At 35.2% G+C, this 21,333-nt stretch overlaps 1 protein-coding gene across 1 annotated transcript in view; it reads left to right on the top strand.

Moving 5' to 3' along the window:
* Positions 1-11,602: 11,602 nt before the first annotated feature.
* The window catches only part of LOC124361393 (beta-parvin), a 96,761-nt gene continuing 87,030 nt past the window's right edge, over positions 11,603-21,333 (top strand). The window contains exon 1 of the mRNA XM_046815459.1: positions 11,603-11,643. Within this exon, the coding sequence (XP_046671415.1) occupies positions 11,619-11,643 (25 nt within the window). The 5' untranslated portion in view covers positions 11,603-11,618. The remainder of the gene's footprint in view (positions 11,644-21,333) is intronic.

Genomic DNA, 21,333 nt, shown 5'->3' with positions numbered 1-21,333 from the left:
CTGAAATCTGCAAAGTATCTACGTCACATTCCAGGCCCTGTACCAAGAGAAAGGTGAACTGGACATAAAGTCAACATTCACGTGTAAAACCTTTTATGAACCCAACATTAATGAACAAAGCTGTGACTGTTTTCACATAGTGAGTTACTCTTCTTGGTGCACCTCGATCGTGTTATATGGCATGAACAATAACATGCCTCAACGATCCATTCTCCCCAGACGTAATGGGAAACATAGCAAGACTTGTATAACGAAAATCCTTATAAATAATTATTTTGAAATGTTGCATAAACATAATAATGATTTCCCCTTTATACCGGAAATAGATAAAGGTTAGGTAAGAGTTGCCTCTAGACCGTAATAGGCTTTCTCCGTCTATTAACTAAGTATATTTTCTACATCGGTATAACAAGGCAAACTCAACTATAGCACTGGAAATATCTTAGACTGAAAGTAGATTACAAGAGCCAGAAGTAGACGCTTTATGATTGGAGTAGATCTCGAGCTGCATACGTATATTATTTTTTGATCGGAGCAACGACCAAAACAACTGTGTTACCGTAAGTGAATTTTAACGGCCGGAAGTAGAGACCTTTTAACCAGTGTACTTTTCTCAGTCCTCTACGTATATATTTTTTCTTCTTTCGAAACAGCAAGGTAAATTGTACTATAGAACGGGGATTTCCAGTGACCTGAAATGTATGACATGGGCTAGAAGTAAACAGTTTTTGACCTAAGCAGGTTTCCAAAACATATGAATTTGTATTTTCTTTATCGAGGCAAGTCAGGCAGACTCAGCTACTCGTATAACGACGGAACATAATTAATTCTAACCAGAAATATTTCTACAAATTAAAAAGTTGACACAAGAATCAGGTTAAACTGTAATCCTCTTAACCATGATCACTCAAATAAGAAGTACCTTATGTATGCCTATTTATGTTGAAAAATGTAAAAGCACTTCATCATATCACATCATAAGCGCCTTTACAATATAGTATAAAATGTGCGAAGCCACAGGCACTAGCTAGCTAGTACATAATAACATCTCTCAAATTCTGAAGATCCACTGACACAATACACACAATACTCTTTGAATTTACAGATATGATATCTGACCTTAAATTATTTTACTCAATTATTGTGAATATTTCCCCCACCAAGGTCTTCCCTCGACAAGATCCCCTGAATGTATCTCTGTGTATCCCTAACTTTATCCATAAATTACTTCAGTATTCCTCACCAAACGTCTTAAAATTTATTCCTCGTCAAGACTTCTCCAATAACGTATTATCACGAAGATCTTTTGCCATCAATGTCTTCTAACTCTCGATTTCAGGATCTCCAGTGGTGGGATGTATGAACGTTGTTCAGGAGGTTCACTACGGAAGAAAATTAATCTTTAATCCTCTCTTTACTTCTTTTTGCTTTTTATGTAATTTTACTATTTAAAACTGTTTTTAATTAAATACTCAAATTCAATAATAATAATTTTTAAATCATCATAAATCTATATCTTGATACATTCGACAAGTCTCGCCTTAAATAAAACACATAAAAGCCGAATCTCAACGTATTTAGTAAACTGATAACATTTAACATTCTTTTAATAAACTGATAGCATTTAACATTTTCATTATATGTTGTTGAACATTAAGCCCAACAGTGTTATTATGCCTAATTTACTGCTGGTTTTTAAAATAATAAAGAATTTTTTATGAAAGTGTAATCAAGAATCATTCATTAAATTATGTTTTTTTAAACCAAAATTTAGAGGACGAAATGATAAATATCTATGTAAACATAAAGTGCAACCAAAACAACTCCACGTACCCCAAGGGCAAATTAAAGGCAAATTAATTTCTAACTCAAATACGGATGTGGTAAGATATCCAATTAATTATCGACAGCTGTGCAGAGCGCCGCGACGCGATGTGACGGCGTCGCCGCAGGCAACATCGACATCATTCTTAATGGAGCCGCCAGAGCATAGCTGTAGCGCCGGCAGGCTAGAGTTCGGCAAACATGGGGCCCTCTATAATTACTGACTCATTGATGATTGGTGCAAACACACGGGCAATTCATCTGGCTGGCTGGTGGTGCATGTAGGTCTCTCGGCACCGAGTATACCGTGCAGTGCCTCCAGGGGGGAGGCCACTCACTAACTTACTTAACAGGGTTCACATATGGAAAAAATACGTAAGACTCGTAAAGAAATCTAATGTATTTTTACATTATTTTTCGGTTTTTTTATCGTCCAAGCTTTCCGGTTCCCACCACATTGGAAAATTTTTGGAATTGTTGATTGATTATGGCCTCACTTTGGTGATCCATCGTCAGCCAACAGATGTTAAACCAAAACTGGAGATGTTTAAGTGAAATATTTACAGAAATTCATGTTTGGGCGATGTTAACTATAAAACACGACCTAAAAACCTTAAGATTTATCACTGTAGGTAAAATAATGAAATTTGAGCTCCAAAATTTTCTTTATTGTAATACATATATTTTCTTTAGTGTTCTATTTTGTTATTCTTTTATAAGGATATAAAAGTCCTTCTGAAATGTCACCTTATCGAATATTATCCATTTTACAGAAGTTGTTTAATATGTTTCACGTAATAACCCTCTAAAAATATAACATTTTATTGTAATAGTAATTAATTTGAAATATCTTTTCTTAAATCAAACAAAAAATAAAATAGAAAATACATAGTAAAAGTTATGTAATTATTACACGCAGATGTAATCGGATTTATTTTAAATAAATCAATAAATTAGAATAACAATAATTTTATTATCATTTTAAAGCATTTCTCAGTTGCAAACTGCTTTTTCAGAAGAAACTCAAGCCGATATAGCTTACATAACAAAGTAAGTACTTACAATTCCAAAATATTCACGATTAATTGTACTTAAATATTAAAACATCGTAGTAGCATTGTCTTTAAAACTGCTTGATGAGCTTGTTTCAAGGTGTCCAGGGTATGATATTGGGACAAAATAAGAGTATTTTTTTCGGCCTATTCAAGTTTCACTCTTTTAAGGGAAAGGTTTCGGTCACAAGTAACTGTGAGTACTCATCGCGATACCGCAGCCTCTTACTCACGTACTGGAGTTCCGTAAGTTTGAAAGCTTTGCGATTCACGCAGTTGGCCACGGAAAACACGCTGCAACACGTCATCGACATACCGCAGCCTCTTACTCAGGTACTGGGGCTCCGTGAGTTTGAAAGCTTTGCGAGTCACGCAGTTGGCCACGGAAAACACGCTGCAAGACGTCATCGACATACCGCAGCCTCTTACTCAGGTACTGGGTCTCCGTGAGTTTGAAAGCTTTGCGAGTCACGCAGTTGGCCACGGAAAACACGCTGCAAGACGTCATGGACATACCGCAGCCTCTTACTCAGGTACTGGGTCTCCGTGAGTTTGAAAGCTTTGCGAGTCACGCAGTTGGCCACGGAAAACACGCTGCAAGACGTCATCGACATACCGCAGCCTCTTACTCAGGTACTGGGGCTCCGTGAGTTTGAAAGCTTTGCGAGTCACGCAGTTGGCCACGGAAAACACGCTGCAAGACGTCATCGACATACCGCAGCCTCTTACTCAGGTACTGGGTCTCCGTGAGTTTGAAAGCTTTGCGAGTCACGCAGTTGGCCACGGATAACACGCTGCAAGACGTCATCGACATACCGCAGCCTCTTACTCAGGTACTGGGTCTCCGTGAGTTTGAAAGCTTTGCGAGTCACGCAGTTGGCCACGGAAAACACGCTGCAACACGTCATCGACATACCGCAGCCTCTTACTCAGGTACTGGGGCTCCGTGAGTTTGAAAGCTTTGCGAGTCACGCAGTTGGCCACGGAAAACACGCTGCAAGACGTCATGGACATACCGCAGCCTCTTACTCAGGTACTGGGTCTCCGTGAGTTTGAAAGCTTTGCGAGTCACGCAGTTGGCCACGGAAAACACGCTGCAAGACGTCATCGACATACCGCAGCCTCTTACTCAGGTACTGGGGCTCCGTGAGTTTGAAAGCTTTGCGAGTCACGCAGTTGGCCACGGATAACACGCTGCAAGACGTCATCGACATACCGCAGCCTCTTACTCAGGTACTGGGGCTCCGTGAGTTTGAAAGCTTTGCGAGTCACGCAGTTGGCCACGGATAACACGCTGCGAGACGTCATCGACATACCGCAGCCTCTTACTCAGGTACTAGGGCTCCGTGAGTTTGAAAGCCTTGCGAGTCACGCAGTTGGCCACGGATAACACGCTGCGAGACGTCATCGACATACTAGAGCCTCTTACTCAGGTACTAGGGCTCCGTGAGTTTGAAAGCCTTGCGAGTCACGCAGTTGGCCACGGGTAACACGCTGCGAGATGTCATCGACATACTAGAGCCTCTTACTCAGGTACTAGGGCTCCGTGAGTTTGAAAGCCTTGCGAGTCACGCAGATGGCCACGGATAACACGCTGCGAGACGTCATCGACATACCGCAGCCTCTTACTCAGGTACTAGGGCTCCATGAGTTTGAAAGCATTGAGGGTCACGCAGTTGGCCACGGATAACACGCTGCGAGACGTCATTGTCGTGGTTTTCTAATGGGTGGTTCAAGAGCGCCGGTTTTAAAAAGACCGGTAAATTTTATTTTATCGGTTGGCAACAATGTTTGACTTTGATTCTATTTCTGACTACATTCCGATTGTTGACGCAGCTGATATTTCTCTCATTAGTGCATTCTGTGTCTAACCATGGAGAAGTTTACTTGTGCGCAACGAGTGTTAATAGTGAAAACGTTTTATCAGAGTGGAGAGAGTTATGCGGCTACTGTTAGGCGACTTCGCGGTACTCTAGGACGTAATGAAGCACAGAATGAATCAACAGTTCGCAGACTCATGAAAAAGTTTCAAGAAACGGGTTCAACAGTCGACCTCAAAAGTTCTGGACGTCGTCGTTGTACCCGAACTGAACAGAACATTGAGGTGGTTCGTGACATGGTGGCTGTTAGCCCAGCGAAATCAATACGTCGCCGTTCTCAACAGTTGGGTTTAAGATGTTCTTCTGTACGGAGAATTCTTCGGTACGATCTCAAATATCACCCCTATAAAATTCAGCTGACGCAACAATTGAAAGTGGCAGATCACCAGAAGAGACGACAGTTTGTTAATTGGGTATTAAGAAAATTGCAGGAGGAAGAAAACTTCGCAATGAATATCATCTTCAGTGATGAAGCGCACTTCCAATTGAATGGATTTGTTAATAAACAGAACTGCCGTATCTGGGGTTCAGAAAACCTTCGCATGATTAACGAATGGGAAATGTATCCGCAACGAGTGACAGTTTGGTGCGGCTTTTGGTCGGGCGGCGTCATCGGCCCTTATTTTTTTGAAGATCAGGAAGGGCAAGCTGTGACATTGAATGGAGACCGATACCGTACGATGATTAGGGAGTTTTTGTGGCCTCATTTGGATAACATAGACATTTACCAGTTGTGGTTTCAGCAGGATGGTGCCACCTGCCACGCTGCCCGTGAAACAATTGTGTTGCTCCGTGACCGCTTTCAGGAACGCGTCATTTCTCGTAATTCCGACCATCAATTGTCACCAAGGTCGTGTGACTTAACACCTTGTGACTTTCATCTTTGGGGTTATCTAATGTCATTAGTTTATGCCAATAAACCCCGAACCATAAATGAGTTTAAGGAGGAAATTCGACGGGTTGTCGGCCAAATTGAAGTGGAAACTTGTCGTGCAGTCATGGCTAATTTCATGGACAGAGTTTGTTGCGTGCCAGCGTAGCAGAGGAGGACACATGCATGACATTATTTTTCATACATGAAATCGGAAGGTTAGATGAACATATTTATGTATTTGATTTCAGATTTTCATTAAAATAAATCTCTTAATTTGATATATCAAAACCGGCGCTCTTTTTGAATCACCCATTATAAGGACAATGTAAAAATATTCACTAACGCTCAGCCAAAACCCAAAACCCCGAGTGGTATGCACCAACATCGATTTCAATGGTGCATATATAGAAATAAAACTTAGTGAAAAATCTACAGGTGAATCCATTTTTGAGATATCATGCGGACAGACAGACAGATAGACAGAGACATAGAAATAAAATTTTTCGAGCCCTCCAATTGCTTTACTAGCTCTTAGCCTATTAAATATATATATATATATATATATATATATTTATATATTTACGTGATATATATATATATATATATATATATATATATATATATTGCACGTAGCTATAGTATTCAATTTCCTTCTTTTTAGGTATTTACAATTACCAATTATACAATTATTTTTATTATTCCGTTATTCGTTAGAATTTATGCTCCGATAAACAAGGTAACGTATTTAAACAGATATCCGTTTAGGCTGACATTACGAGTACAATGGAGAGTAACATTATAATTTGTACTAGTGAAATTACATGAGCCTTATCGGAGCTCCCATCTTCAGGGACCGTTGACTCCCAACCCTCATATCATCCGAATGTATCAGCCCAATGTATTCATCTCCAGCCTCTGACACATGTGTATTATGTAAGGTAACTTGCAGGACCTCTGACACAGTGCCCGCGCCTCGCCACCGCCACGTCATCAGAGCCGCCTCTGGGAATCTCAACTAGTTCGTCAATGTCAGTCAAGTTTCAACATGACAGGTCAAATTTATGTATTGGGCTAGTTATTAAAGCATCTGATCTACTATATTATTAACATTACTATCAACAATACTCCCAATAACCATAATATCATTATGTGTTATATTGTGTACACATAGCGTTAATAGAGGGTATACATGAAATTATTAAAGATTATATCCAACATTGAAATCAAATACACCAATATTTTATAGAAAATCAATTGTTGGCTTATTTTTAGCTGAGACATTTTATCACATTACTAAAGTTGAAACGTAAAATACAATTAATTGATTATGTGTCAAATAGCTTTAACTAACTAATAGCTCAATATACGAAAGTCGAGTGATAAACTACATGGGTTGAAAGCAACTAATAGAGTCTTGAATGCTGTGTATAGCTCCATTTCACCTTATATTGCAGAGTTTGGTATCTGACGCTGTCTCAGATTTGACTCCTGGAATCTGGAGCTATGTTCGTCTAAAGAGATCGAAGGAAAATCAGCCTCGAAAATCTTAAAACCTTTTACATCTTTTCAACATTAGAGCTATCTATAAATAGGGGAAGTGGCATTCTCAATGTCTCATCAGTTGCAGAATTGAGTGCACTAAGATGTTTCTGACACGATCTCTATGCACACTGGAGCACCGAGTTTTGTACACATAACGTAGCTATGATAGGAAGGGTTGATTCAGTTTGAATGTTGAGTATAGCTCCAGTTCAACTTCCTTTTATTGTGAACTGAATTCCAGTTTCCAGAAGTCAAGTATAAGACAGCGTTAGATACCAGATGCAGCGTCTAAGATAAAGGAAGCTAAACTGGAGCTATTGTCAACATTCAGACTGAATCAATTATTCTTCCTACCATAGCTACGTTACGTATAATGGAGTCTTGTTTCAATTGTAATCTTAGACTAATCCTTAATTAAATTTAGTAAAGGTAATCAATATTGTATTGCAAGTTCAATTAAATAAAATGATATAACAGAATATGAAAGGACTCAATGATTACCATTATTTTAATTGTAATTTTCTTTAATACTGACATTTTGACCCCCAAAACATTATTAATAAAAAGAGTCATGTTTCTTCGAACTATCTGTCAGAAGTTTCCTCGCGGAGACGGGCGGACAACGGCACACGTTTAAGAAGGTCCTTGATACATTTCTCCCTTAGCATTAATTATATTTACCTTTCAATGAAACATAAAAATTCCTTTCACTGTCACGTTCAGTTATTATTAGACTTGTGTAGCAAGCAAACTTTTCAGTTATCAGTTGCCCCAGCTACTTGTACAGAAATTATTGGCAAGGTATAAACAACCAGACAACACATATGCTTTAGACCTGCGTTAAATTAATTTACAGTTTACGATTACTTAAATAACTCAAGATCCACCTATTGATTAATCTACCACAACTTTGACATCCAAACACCGATGTTCCTTGCTGTCGTCTGCTGCAGTAGTCCTTGCCCTTGCACCTCATCTCTCCACTGTGGATTCCTAAATCCTGAACCGACCGATGCGCATCTCAGTAGCAACACAAGAGCTCCTCGATAATAGTAGACGGCAAAGTTAGTAATCCATATTCTTAATACTCCACATGGCTAACTGTAATTTATTTTTATATCATACTGATTGCTTTCATTTAAATAGTAGAACGAATAGTAATAGGAACAGTAAAACGTTTCAACGTTTTTGAAACGAGTTTCAAATTATAATCTGATAAATATCTAACGGGTATTTAGAATTACCTTTAATACATACACTTACTTTGTTGCTACAGGAGTAATCTATAATGCAGCAATGTCCACTGCAGATGTCGCAAGATACGGTAAAGGGGTCACAGCGAGTTACAGACGAAGGAGGCAAATCAGTTGGCTCAATTAGTAAAAGATGCATAGTCCGCCATGCAAGCGGCGCCTCGGAGAACCGTAAAAGATAAGATGGAGCAAGAAGCTCGGGGAAATTGCCATTATAGTGGAGAATTGCTGGTCCATCCATCCGTTGGGGCCCGCGGGACATATTTACCTCCTCGGTTGTTGTTTTTTAAATTGCTGAATTTCCCTGTTCCGCCGTTTTTACCCCAGTCATTCCGCGTGACCTCCCTGAATGCTAAGAACGCTCGGCTATAAAGCGTATTGTAGCTACCTGTGTGTACGTGCGCTCCCTGTTGGGCCGTAACCACCCCCCCCCTTTAAACCCCTCCCCCTTACTTAAGACAATCCAGCACAGCGCCTACCCTAAATATTATTGCCTCTCTATGTATATATTTCACTTTATGCGCGGGCTCCCTTTTCTTTATTGTCCATGAATGCATTGCTACCGACACTGCACTCCCTGAATTACTCTTCTCCCACATTTATTTGTTTTGTTTATCTCCCCGGCCCGAAAGTGTCTGTAAACCCTAATGTAATGAAATTTCGGTATAAAATAAAACAGTAGTTTTATATTCGAGCTCCGACTCTGACAAACGTTAGCCACGTACAATGGTGTACGTTTGGTGTGTACGTTATACTCGTTATGTGGAGACGTGTAAGTGATACACGTGCCGGCACATATGAACAGAAGTTGACGATAGAACCATAAAGTCCTTAGAATACTTTATTCTAAATTGTGCTTTCTAGATTTAGTTCAGTTAGAAAGTTCCAAGCTTTCGAAGAATATTCAGCCTTTAAATATGTAAAGAATATATAATACGATACAGTCGTATTGTCATATTTTATTTGTTCACACATAACTATATTTTTTCCGGCTTGTCAATTTTAATTTTTAATATTTCAAAACGTTTATGTCTGATTTGATTTTAATTCCTTCCTAATTTGTAGGCAACAATTCGCTTTAACTTTATTGTTTTTATGGCACTATAATTTTACATTACAACACTTTTACTTTTACGTTTTACTTTTCTAAAACAAAACACCATTTTAAAATGGCGTGCAGAAAAACCAGTGCTTTCTATATTATGATATTGCCCGCTTAAGCCTAAGATATAAGACTGAAATATTGTTGGAAGTGAGTTTTTTTTTAATTACAAATTAACACATACTAGTTTACGGTAAGACAGTTAGTAACTGGCGTAGAAGATCAATCAACCTGTTGTCTTTTTTTTAATTATAAATTATTAAGTAATATATAGAACTTTTAGACAGCATGTACTAATGAATGCGTAAAAAAGTCATTAATCGAGTCAATCAAACCATGATCATTCTTTCTAATATTTCGGCCATGTTTTATAAACGTTTATTTGGTATCTGTTTATTCAAGAATATGCTATCATTACATCTAACCGATAACTACTAACTAAATATTCCTAGGTTATTAACATTTCTTGACATTATTTATAATTATTAACGCTCCACCAGGACCATAAGTGGGCCCTTTTCCTTTCCTCAACAATAATGCCTACTTTTTTATATTATTTTACATTTTCAGTTTATTCACAATGTGGTCAGTTACATCACATGAAATGTTTCTATAACATCTTTTCCATACTATTTGTTTAATTCTAGCACATACTCGCGGCTTTGCCCGTAATTTCTATTCTACATTCCTTGTATTTGTGTGATAGCTCCCACAATTTCGGTAACTCGAACTATTTTAGATCAATGTAGAGGAACTCCAAAGTCGAATTTATAATTTTCTTAATGACAGCACTTATGATGTAACATGATATATAGGGCCTATGATATTTTTAAAGTAAAATTAGTCATATATCGTGCATCAGATACAAAGTTTACTGTTTTTATGATTAAGAGGACCATAAGGTATGCCAAAGTTTGAGTAATATTTCAGTCAGAGACACTTATAGTTCAAATTAATTATATTTTCAAAGCAAAATCAGAATTTGCTATTGAAGTAAACCTTATGCGGTTAGATTCAAAACAGTATAGTTTAATTAATTGTATGGACACAGATATTCTTATTGAAAATTAAAAACTAAAAGCATCATAAATAATACTAACACATTTTAATACTTACATTATGACAGTTGCCATCCACATATAAAGATAAATAATACATAATACAGTTAAGTTCTTGCTTCCCGATCCATGTTCGATAGTCTAGAAATTTCAGCATTTATATACCTAATCAGTATAATATACCTCATCGACGATTTTCTGTCATAAAAATTGCATTTAGTGTCTCATTTACTGCTTCGTGGCCAAGAATAAAGAAATTGGTTTGCCTTTGCATGATTTCAAAATAAGAGAATTTGCAGTGTTGCTTTCTTTTTTTATGTTGTCAGTCTATAAATGTAAACAAATTACAAATATTGGTTAAAACAATTATAGATATGCTTGTGTTGTCATAATACAATGTTGAATATATTTAACTTTCTCTTTGAATTCACCTTAAATAACTTTAGAGACCAAGATGGGATATTTTGCTGCTTTATAAACTACGCCAGTGGGGCGTAGTCCGGAAGGATTAACGGATTAAGAATAGGCCTATGTTTATCCTAGGGACCCAAGGAATGTCCATGTAAATTTTACGTACAATCGGTTGAATAGTTTATACGTGAAAGCAAAACAAACTAACGAAGGGACTTTAGCATTTATAAAATTATTAGTATTATGAATATGTTTTAGAAAACATGAAATAATGTAATAACATTAAAAACATAAACATGTAAAATTTTATTACAAAAATTTAATATTATTTATATAAATTACAATGTTAATTACATGCTGTTCCCTATTTTACACATTTTCATAAACAGCTGTTTACTTTGGCATCCAGTTATGATATATCAGTTTATAGCGCACAATATAATATTATTTAAAAGTGAAGCACCAGGCAAGCCATGGCTTATCACCGAGTAGCACAATGCCGATATCAGGTCACTGATGTGGAAGTGATGTTATCTCGGTTTGTGAGATGCCTAGCCACTTCACTTGAGTAAATCACAACGATAACGCTTCAGTCGGTGACAGGGTAGGGCTCATATCGAACATGGCTGCCAGTAAACCGCCAACCGGTGAGTACGTTCTACAACTATATGCTTTAATTAATAATTATAAAAATACACTCCATAAGGGGATAATCCGAACTTTAACGGCAGTGAATTGTTTTATGTATGGTTTAGCAAAGGTCTCGGCTTGGATAAACTATAATATTCTTCTCGGCGTGTTAAAAGTTTATATCATTCAGTTAGTGACCTTGCATTACTAAAACTACAATTTGTTCATTCTAATCACGAGACATAAATTAAGAGACCTACATTTAACCCACATACCTGCATATTGTTATCACTTAATAGAACGAGCTGCTTTAATAATAAAGTGACTAACCTAAAGATCATACCAACAAAACCACATTGAATCACATGACAAAAGTTATGTATTTGCACACGATAGTGACCAACCCTAATAAAAATAGAGTATAGGCCTAAACTTAATTACTCCCATTCACCATATGAATGATAACTTTGTTCAGTCTGTGTTATTGGATTTTCGTAATTTCGAAGGTGTTCAAAACGCTGATCTTTCTTGTATCTTGTAGTCAAATCATAAAATTATCGATAAAATCTGATCATTCCACCTAGCCAAAACTCTGAAGGAGTGAGGTCTATTAAGATTAGGTTAAGACAGGAAGATTCTATTAAAATTAAAAAACCTTAAACAGAAGATGGACCCACACTAAGGTATTACTATTTTTTAATATTGTGTAAGCTTTTCTTAGAGACCAATATAAAAATACCTATGTGTCGTAGGTATCTTGATGCGAGGAAAGTCTTCCATTCCACTTTGTTATACTTGAAAAGTTACGTATTTCCTGTCGAGTTGTACAAAAACATCCGTTGGGTCGCTAGTGATAGTAGTAACTATCTTTGTAACTCATCATGTCATAATACAAAATACTGTACATAAAGCTTGACGAGTATTTCATTTGCCTAGTTTTATAACTAATCGAGTTAAATTGCTTACTTTATCTTACAAAATCTAAAACATTGTGCAATTAACCCTGTTAATCAATCCTAAACTAACCTTTCCGAGTCCACTTTGAAACCTCAAAAATAACTGAACTAAAATAACGCATATCTCACACTATACCGTAAGCTTATTTATTTCATTCCAACGGCAAAAAAGATATTACATAAATAGAAACATGCATTGATGGCTACATAAAATGGCCTAGATAGGAGAAGCTAAAATACAAGAAATAATAATATGGACAATTGTTGTGCTACAAAGGAGAATGAATATTATAAGTAATACAATGTATACAATTATAAAGAGTAAAAAATATCTAAAAGTAAAAAACAAGTGCAAAAAAGCTCCAAATAAATAATAAGTGCATAAATATCTATAAATAAATAACAAATACTAAAGTGACTCTAAAATATAAACAACAATACTACATGGAAGGGGAAAAAGGATTATGCTCAGGTAACATCCTTTCAGCAAGACAACTTTTCTTTTCAACGATGTGCTGAGGAGCAAAGAGCACACACATGATAATCACTGCTTCAAAAACAGTAGTATTAACGTCAATATTTGGCGTGTTTCAAGTATAATAAAATAATTATTTGTATGTCACGTGAATGTAATTCAATAGTTAATAGGGTTTCAACCATATTCTAAATTCTATCTGATCTTGTAATTGTTTTCTACTGCAGTAAAGTCAAACAATAACTGGCTATGAAGTACAGTCGGTTAATATAATTTTATTACGCATAAAATACACCACTATCTATATATGCACTTGAACTATCTTTCTTATGAGTTATTTATAACGTTATTTACTATGATTTTATCGTTTCTTATCTGGGTAAATGTGTAATAGTAATGCTAATTGATTAGTTGCATTAACAAAGTCTAAAAGTAATACACATTTATGTAATCCCACTAATTTTCTATAGGTGAGGAATACATCTAATCCATCTTTAAGCCCTATATTGCAAAAAGGCATTGTTCTATACATTTTAGTATGAAATTTAAAAAAGTACATCTTTTTATTTTAAACTAGATGTTACCCGTGGCTTCGCACGCAAAGCGAAGACTTTATACCACTTAGTAAAAGCACTTACCTGATGTAACATTAGTTCCATACCATTTCAAACATAAGTAGGCATACATCAGGTAGATTTTATTTCATTTTCCATGGCTAAGAGTATCATAGTTTGACCTGTTTCTTATATCATGTTTTGCACGCGTAGAATCATTTCTTACCTAAATAAATTATATTTCCAACGTCACATCTGAGTGTAACGTGTTAACCCGATCAAGAAAATATAAGTAAACAGGTCTTGGAAATCTAGTTTGGCTAAAAATCGTTTTAATTCTAGTCCTGGCTATATATTTCCAACGTCACATCTGAGTGTAACGTGTTAACCCGATCAAGAAAATATAAGTAAACAGGTCTTGGAAATCTAGTCTGGCTAAAAATCGTTTTAATTCTAGTCCTGGCTATATATTTCTAGTCTACGGTATTTCCAGTACCATAGTAGAGTTTAGTTTAGCCTGATAAAAAACAAAAAGTATATGCGTATGTTCTTATGAATAATCTAGTTCGGTCAAAAAGCATCTATTTCTGGCTCTTGTACTCTACTTTCAGTCTAAAATATTTTTTCAGCGCCATATTTGAGTTTGTCTTGTTGTCCCGAAGAAGAAAATATACTTACATACGTAGGGCTGAATAGCCTATTACGGCCTACTTTCTATCTACTTCCGCCTACCTATTTCATCTCTACTACTGGTATAAGGGGGAAATCTTATTAAGTTCATGCAACATTCCAAAATAATAGTTCATAAGGTTTTACGTTATAGAAATCCTGTTGTTTATCTGACTGTAACCTGGGAGAGAATGGTTCGTTGAGGCATGTTTGAATTAATTTTTCTGTTTTTCCATAAGCCAATGTTGAAATGTAATATCACAATGCCAAGGTTGCCCGCCACTTTGTGGAGTACCTGTGTGAAAACATTACCAGCATTTTTATTATCAAGGCGGGTTTTATAACAGTGTTTAAATAGCATTTACAATGCATTAGATGTTATAAATTCGTCAATGGCGCAATTTGGATTAACAATTAGATATTAATAAAATTTTTATTTTCTATCTGCAATACATTAAATTATAAATATTAAGCACTGTATACTTAAATTAAAAACATTTACATGCAAACAGATGTTTCAACAAATTTGTTTAACTGTAGCTGAGAGTGTTAACAGCTCTTTAGTATAAATTAAATTTGAATTATGAAACATAAATACCTAATTTCTTTCTCAATTCCAAAATATCCCAGGCAAATTTTCTAAAAGTCTCCTGATATAAAACTTCCTCGGTTTTCAATGAATATTTTACAAAAGGAATTAGCGAAATTGGTCCAGCCGTTCTCCAGACTAGCGCTTAGCAACACATTTTGCGGTTAATTTTGATTTATTGTAAAAAATCGAGTTATCAGACTTTTTTAGAGATATATATATATATATATATATATATATATATATATATATATATTTAACAAATTTAGGTATATATATATATATATATATAAATTTATTAAGTATCTAGATCAGTATACTGAGTGTGTGAAAATATTCCATTACTATATTATTGTGTACTCACAACGGTATAATTGTGTATTTTTGGACATAGTAAGTCCTAAAATGATATTATGTTCGTCTATATGGGAATATTATATGTTTAGAAAACAATTCCTCAAATTGGATAAAAATGAAACTCTATAAACGCTTACGGTATAACAAATTGGCAAACTTTTTTTAACTTTTTTATTTGGTAAAACATAGCAACTAAAAAAAATTCTAATTTTAAATATCTTTTACAAATATAATAAAGCGAAATAAATAAATGAAAATATAAACTTTATGTTAATGAAGACACACTTAATCTTTATGACTTTGTTTATATCTTTCAGTTTATCGGGATAACTGCTGCCCAGAGTTCCTAAATTATGTCTTTCAGACTGAAAAATACATTTTACCGTTGAAAACAATATTTATTCTTCTGAATGTTTCTAAATTGTAAGGTTACACCTCATTCGTATAGTATTTGTAGAGAAATAGTTTAAGATATTTATAACAAGTGGTTTCTTAAGTACTTTTTTAAATTATATAAAATAGAATTCAAGCTTTCCCACAGTGTATTCTAAATTGATTAAAATAGATAGAACAATGGTATTTAATAATAATACTTGAATATACTATAAATAATCATTGCATTGTTTTTTTTATGATTTATACTACCTTAAGTGTATATCGTTCTCAATTGAACTGTTTTAGATAATAAATCACTGATTTGTTTCAGTAATATGTTCCTAATCTGTTTTATTAATTCAAATTGTGCCTAGGTTTTGGTATTGGTATTTTAACCTGTCATTGACTGTCTATTTTGAAGAAAGAGTGATGTGTAACATTTAACTACTACCATATGTGGTATTGCTTTTGGTGTCGTCAGAAGTTCTAGCCTGAAACCACTTGCCATATTACTTCACGCTAGGCTCTGTTATTATAATACGCCAGCTTGTGAAAATACAGTCCTCAAACAGAGATTCGAACCCGTGCACCTGGCATAACAAACTGAGAAACTACTAACTCAGCTGCCGGGGACTACACCGAACATTGTCCATGCAGGTTCAAACATTGTCTATGTAGCCTACTGACATGCATGTCCTGACATCTACTGGAAATTTGTTAAAGAGGAATCGAATAAAGTTTAATAATGACTCAAATCAAACGTAAACCCCCTAGCAAAAGAACTTTAACCTTATTCTTTAGCATTAACGTTAGTCGCATTTTCAAACACAGATAAGGTTTCTGGGGGAAAAGGATTTTGAGATGTTTAACAAGGAAAAATTTAGTAGATGAGACCAAGTCTTTGGCAGTGTGCACAAATGTCTACATCCTAATACTGGAATGTATATTTTAAGGAATATTGTAGGGATACTTTTTTCCATACGACGAAGTCAACATGTGCAATGAAGAGGAAAATTAAAAATATGATAACAGTCATGATAACAAATAAATACAATTGATATCTTCACTTATTTTATGTCTCAATTCATTGAAATGTATTGTGGAATATTCAACCCACTTGTGTGTACCTTCAAAGGTAGTCTATAATTTGTGATGACCGGCACTATTGGCCGGGGACGTAATCAACATGACTATGCACTAGGCTTTGTCAACATAGAATAGTGTCTTCTAAGTAGAACAGGACTGTGTTCAACAAATCTCATCACCTCAACATTTTCGAATTAGGCTACTCGTATCTGACCAAGTACATACTACAACATGATTCTAAATAATCCTGTCGCCATTTATTTGATTTGGGATTTCATGGGTTTAAAGACTGCATTTAAAAATTACTTGTGTTTAGTGTCACCTTAGATAAATACTGAACGTGCGTTTTCCATAATACGTGTCATAAATAATATTATGAAAGTACTTGAATATCCTGCATGGCTATAATAAAAATACATCTTACATTGCATAAAACTATTAGAGACGTCTGAATATTAGTTTTCTACTAGGAAGAACCGGTGGCTACACACGTAAGGTGTTGGTTTTGGAGATAGTGAGGGCGCAAGTTCTAATATTGAATTTAACAATAGCACTTGTTATCGGTACTATGTTCTAATCTTGTATTTAGCAAAAGCTCTTATTATCGGTACTATATTCTAATATTCTTTTTATCCCTAACACTTGTTATCAATACTATTTTAATCTAATGTTTAGCCATATCATTAGCCATTTCATCTCACTTGCTATTAGTAATATATTCTAATCCTGTATTTAGCAAAAGCTCTTATTATCGGTACTATATTCTAATATTCTTTTTATCCCTAACACTTGTTATCAATACTATTTTAATCTAATGTTTAGTAATGTAATCTAATGTTTTAATCACTTGCTATCAGTAATATATTCTAATGTAATATTTATCCTTAACACTTGTTATCAGTACTATTTTAATCTAATGTTTAGCCATATCACTTGCTATCAGTAATATATTCTAATGTAATATTTATCCTTAACACTTGTTATCAGTAGGCTACTATTTTAATCTAATGTTTAGCCATATCACTTGTTATCATTAATATATTCAAATTTTACATTTAGGCATAGCACTTGTTATCAATACTACTCGTATATTCTAATCTGGTACTTAGCCATAGTACTTGTTATCATTACTATCACCCATATTCTGTGTAGCAAGATAACAGGCTTTAGAGTCATAGAGACGGGTAGAATAATATTAAAAGTGAGATTGGTGGCTTCTTTTTAAGGAAATTAAACTAATATAGCTGAAGTTCCCGACAGGAATAACAAAACCGTTATTGAACAGAAAGAGAGACAGACGGACGGGCTGCTGCCCTTTTACCCACTGTTACCTTTTGATCCCAAAATCAAGAAATTTCTCTCTTGGACCAAAAGGAACATGTGTACCAAGTTTCAAGTCTTAGGACCTAGCTATATAGACTATTAAGAGTTATTGAACGCACACACATTCAGTCGGTCAGACAGATGGCACACAACAATACGATTTTTAGAATGTTTAAGATCCGTTTAAGGGCACTCCATAACGTTATTGCAAAAAATGTTATTGCATGTTTACATCACAATACGTAACAGCATAGCATTTAATGTTTGTAGTTTGATATACTGGCAGTAAAGGCCGCCATACACGTACCAGCAAGCCGGACGGTCCTGCCTGATCACACCATACACGTTCAGTTGAATCAGTCCGGCAAGCGGTAATTTTGTGTGTAGTGAATTACTTGCAATACGTTTTATGGAATTGAAATGGCTTTATTTGGCCAATTTGGCTTTATTGGTAGTCTTACATGGTAACAGAAAACGGCGAAAAATCGTTGTGGTGTAAACAGTGTGTGTCTTGGTACATATATCTCTTCTCGAGAAGAACCGCACCTCGAAGAATCCCTCACCTTCTTTAGTTCTTTTCTGTAAGCTGCTCCTCAAATTGTTAACTTTTTACAAATAGTAGATTTTTTACTGTTGGAATCTATCTGTTTCCACACTACAACAAGCCGTACGTAAGCCGCTTCTCTTCTCGTCCTATCATGATACTCCGATGACTTTATTTTCCATAAACACTAATAAATTCCTTGAGATAATGTCTGAACAACCCACAAGAACTGTGTAAACTACGCTGGCTCACAGTCAGGTGGCCGGAAAACCCCACACACGGACCGGCTCGCCTGAATCGTCTTCGGCCGGCCGGATGACCGAATAGATTTTCGACTGTTCAGGCAGAAATTTCCGGCTTGCTGGTACGTGTATGGCGGCCTTAAGAGAGCATGGGTTTTCCATCTGGGTAAACGGTATCCTAACTTCTATCGTCGTAGTAAAGAGACAGTGTGAGTGTCCCAGTCTAATATCATAATAATGTCTGTGTAATGCTTGCAATCTCGCATGGCTGTAGCTAGAGACAACATGAGTATTCTAGTCTGATATAATCGTAGCTAGACACAATGTTTGCAATCTCGTATGCTCACTGCAATAGGCAGCATAAGGTATCGTCGTAGCTAGAGATGGCTGTGTAATTTTACATTCTCGTACGATCACATCTATAGATATCAAGAGTGTTCTCACTGTAGTATGGTATCATCGTAGCTTGATGTGGCCTTGTAATGTTTGGTATGATCGCAGCTAGACATACCATGAGTGTCTGATTATAGTCTGGCATCATCATAGCTATAGATGGCTGTGTAATGTTTGCTATCTCGTATGATCGCAGCTAGAAACAATATAAATGTCTCTGCCACGGTTCGATCGAGAGCTGCCGCGGGCTCTCCTGTGAAAGGAAGTGAACCAATTAATTGTGGGGCATTGTACAGCCCTGTACAATGTGCCTTGTGTTGACACTCCACGACAAAGCGTCTTTCATCCCGCCTCACCCACTTTCTACCCGACTACGAGTAAATGTTTCTTCCTTTGTATCAATGGCTGTTCTTCGATACTCTTAAGAATACAATTAAGAGAGCAAACTCTCCGCCCCTTCCATTCTTTCTGGCAAGGCAAGATCACGTCTTGCACACAATATTCTCAGTTAACATAAAATATATTGTACTCTAACATTTTTACTAATTAATTTTCAAAGAGTTTATTATCTCAAAGTTGAGATGCCGCTTGCCGTTGAAAATGTATTTATTATACAGATATTTATTTATTTATTTATTTTCAATTTTACATGACAGCTACAGGACATGATATAGCACAAACAAAGTACAAAACCTTCAATTATTCCCAAAACAGCTATCTTAACTAAAATTAATGTACTCTTAATATGAACTTTAACATAACAAACTAAACTAAACTAAACTGCTGGCAGTTACACAAATTGATATTAAAATTTCTTTACACAACACAAATAAATGAACTCTATAAAATTTAAAAAAATAACAACTTGCTTCATTGTACACATACACTTCTACAATGAACAATAAATTAAATCAAAATAAAAGGTTGCTGCATATCTTTAAAATATTTTCCAAATTATCATTAAAAATATCTATGTTTGATTGGTTTAAATTAAGAAACCGTAGAGTCTTGTACAAAGGAAAGTTATAATGAGAAACTGTTCTACATGTAGGTAAAGCAAATAAATTAAATTCTCTAAATATATGATGTGGTACATGCAAACCTATGTGACTTAACAAATACGAACTATCAACTGAATTATTAAGTAACTTACATAAAAAACTTATTGAGGCTAGTTCCCTTCTTATGGACAATTTTTTAATCTCAAACATTTCCCTTAAATTAGAAGTGGGCATGTCGTAAGGACATACATAATTATGTTGTTTGTAAAATAAAAAATTTAAGAAATTTGTTTTGTATTATCTCTAAATTGCTACACTCTAACACATTTATTGAATTCCAGATAACAGAACAATACTCTAATTTACTTCTTATCATAGTTTTATACAAAGTCATAATTGTCTTAGTATTATGGAAATATCTTGAATTTCTCTTGACAAAGCCCAGAAGTTTGTATGCAATCGACACCAGCATGTGGACATTATAGTATTGCTAATTCTTGCATCCAGGCAAAGCATTAAAGAAAACAAATATCAAAGTATTAAGTCAATAATGAATCTCAACCTAATTTAACCTGAGAAATATGAAATACGAAACTAATCTAATCAAAACTATTATTGTAAAATTACAATGATACGATACCTCATAAAGTCTTTCAATACTATTAAATATTAAAAAGTCATGTTTAACTTACAAGTAGTGGTCCTTGCGTTCACAATAACGTAGACTTCTGATGCTTGAATCCTCAGAGCCATTTACTCCTAAATTTGTTCCTGCGATATTTTCGGTAGTTAGGTAGTTTTATATTTCTTCTATTAGTCTGAAACAAGTTATGACATTTCTTACTGAAATTATTAATAATTATGAGTTTTGCTTATATACTACCATTATAATTGAATGTAGAACATTGCAGTTTTGTGGTTGAAGTTATAGCTTGTGTGAATCAATGCACCTTTTCTTTCTTTCAATACTAATAATCTAAGTTTATAAATGCAAAAGTGCTTTTGTTTGGTTTTCACGTATACAGTATTCAATCGATTATACGAAAATTTTACATGGACATTCCTAAGGCTCCTAGGATGAACATAGGCCTATTCTTATTTCGTAAATTCTTCCAGGCTACTCCCTATTGGTCGTTAAATCAG

Source organism: Homalodisca vitripennis, chromosome 1 (genome assembly GCF_021130785.1).
Source record: "Homalodisca vitripennis isolate AUS2020 chromosome 1, UT_GWSS_2.1, whole genome shotgun sequence".
NCBI classification, from domain to species: domain Eukaryota; kingdom Metazoa; phylum Arthropoda; class Insecta; order Hemiptera; family Cicadellidae; genus Homalodisca; species Homalodisca vitripennis.
Note: the sequence above shows the minus strand (reverse complement) of the source record. Positions and strands in the feature narration are given on the sequence as shown.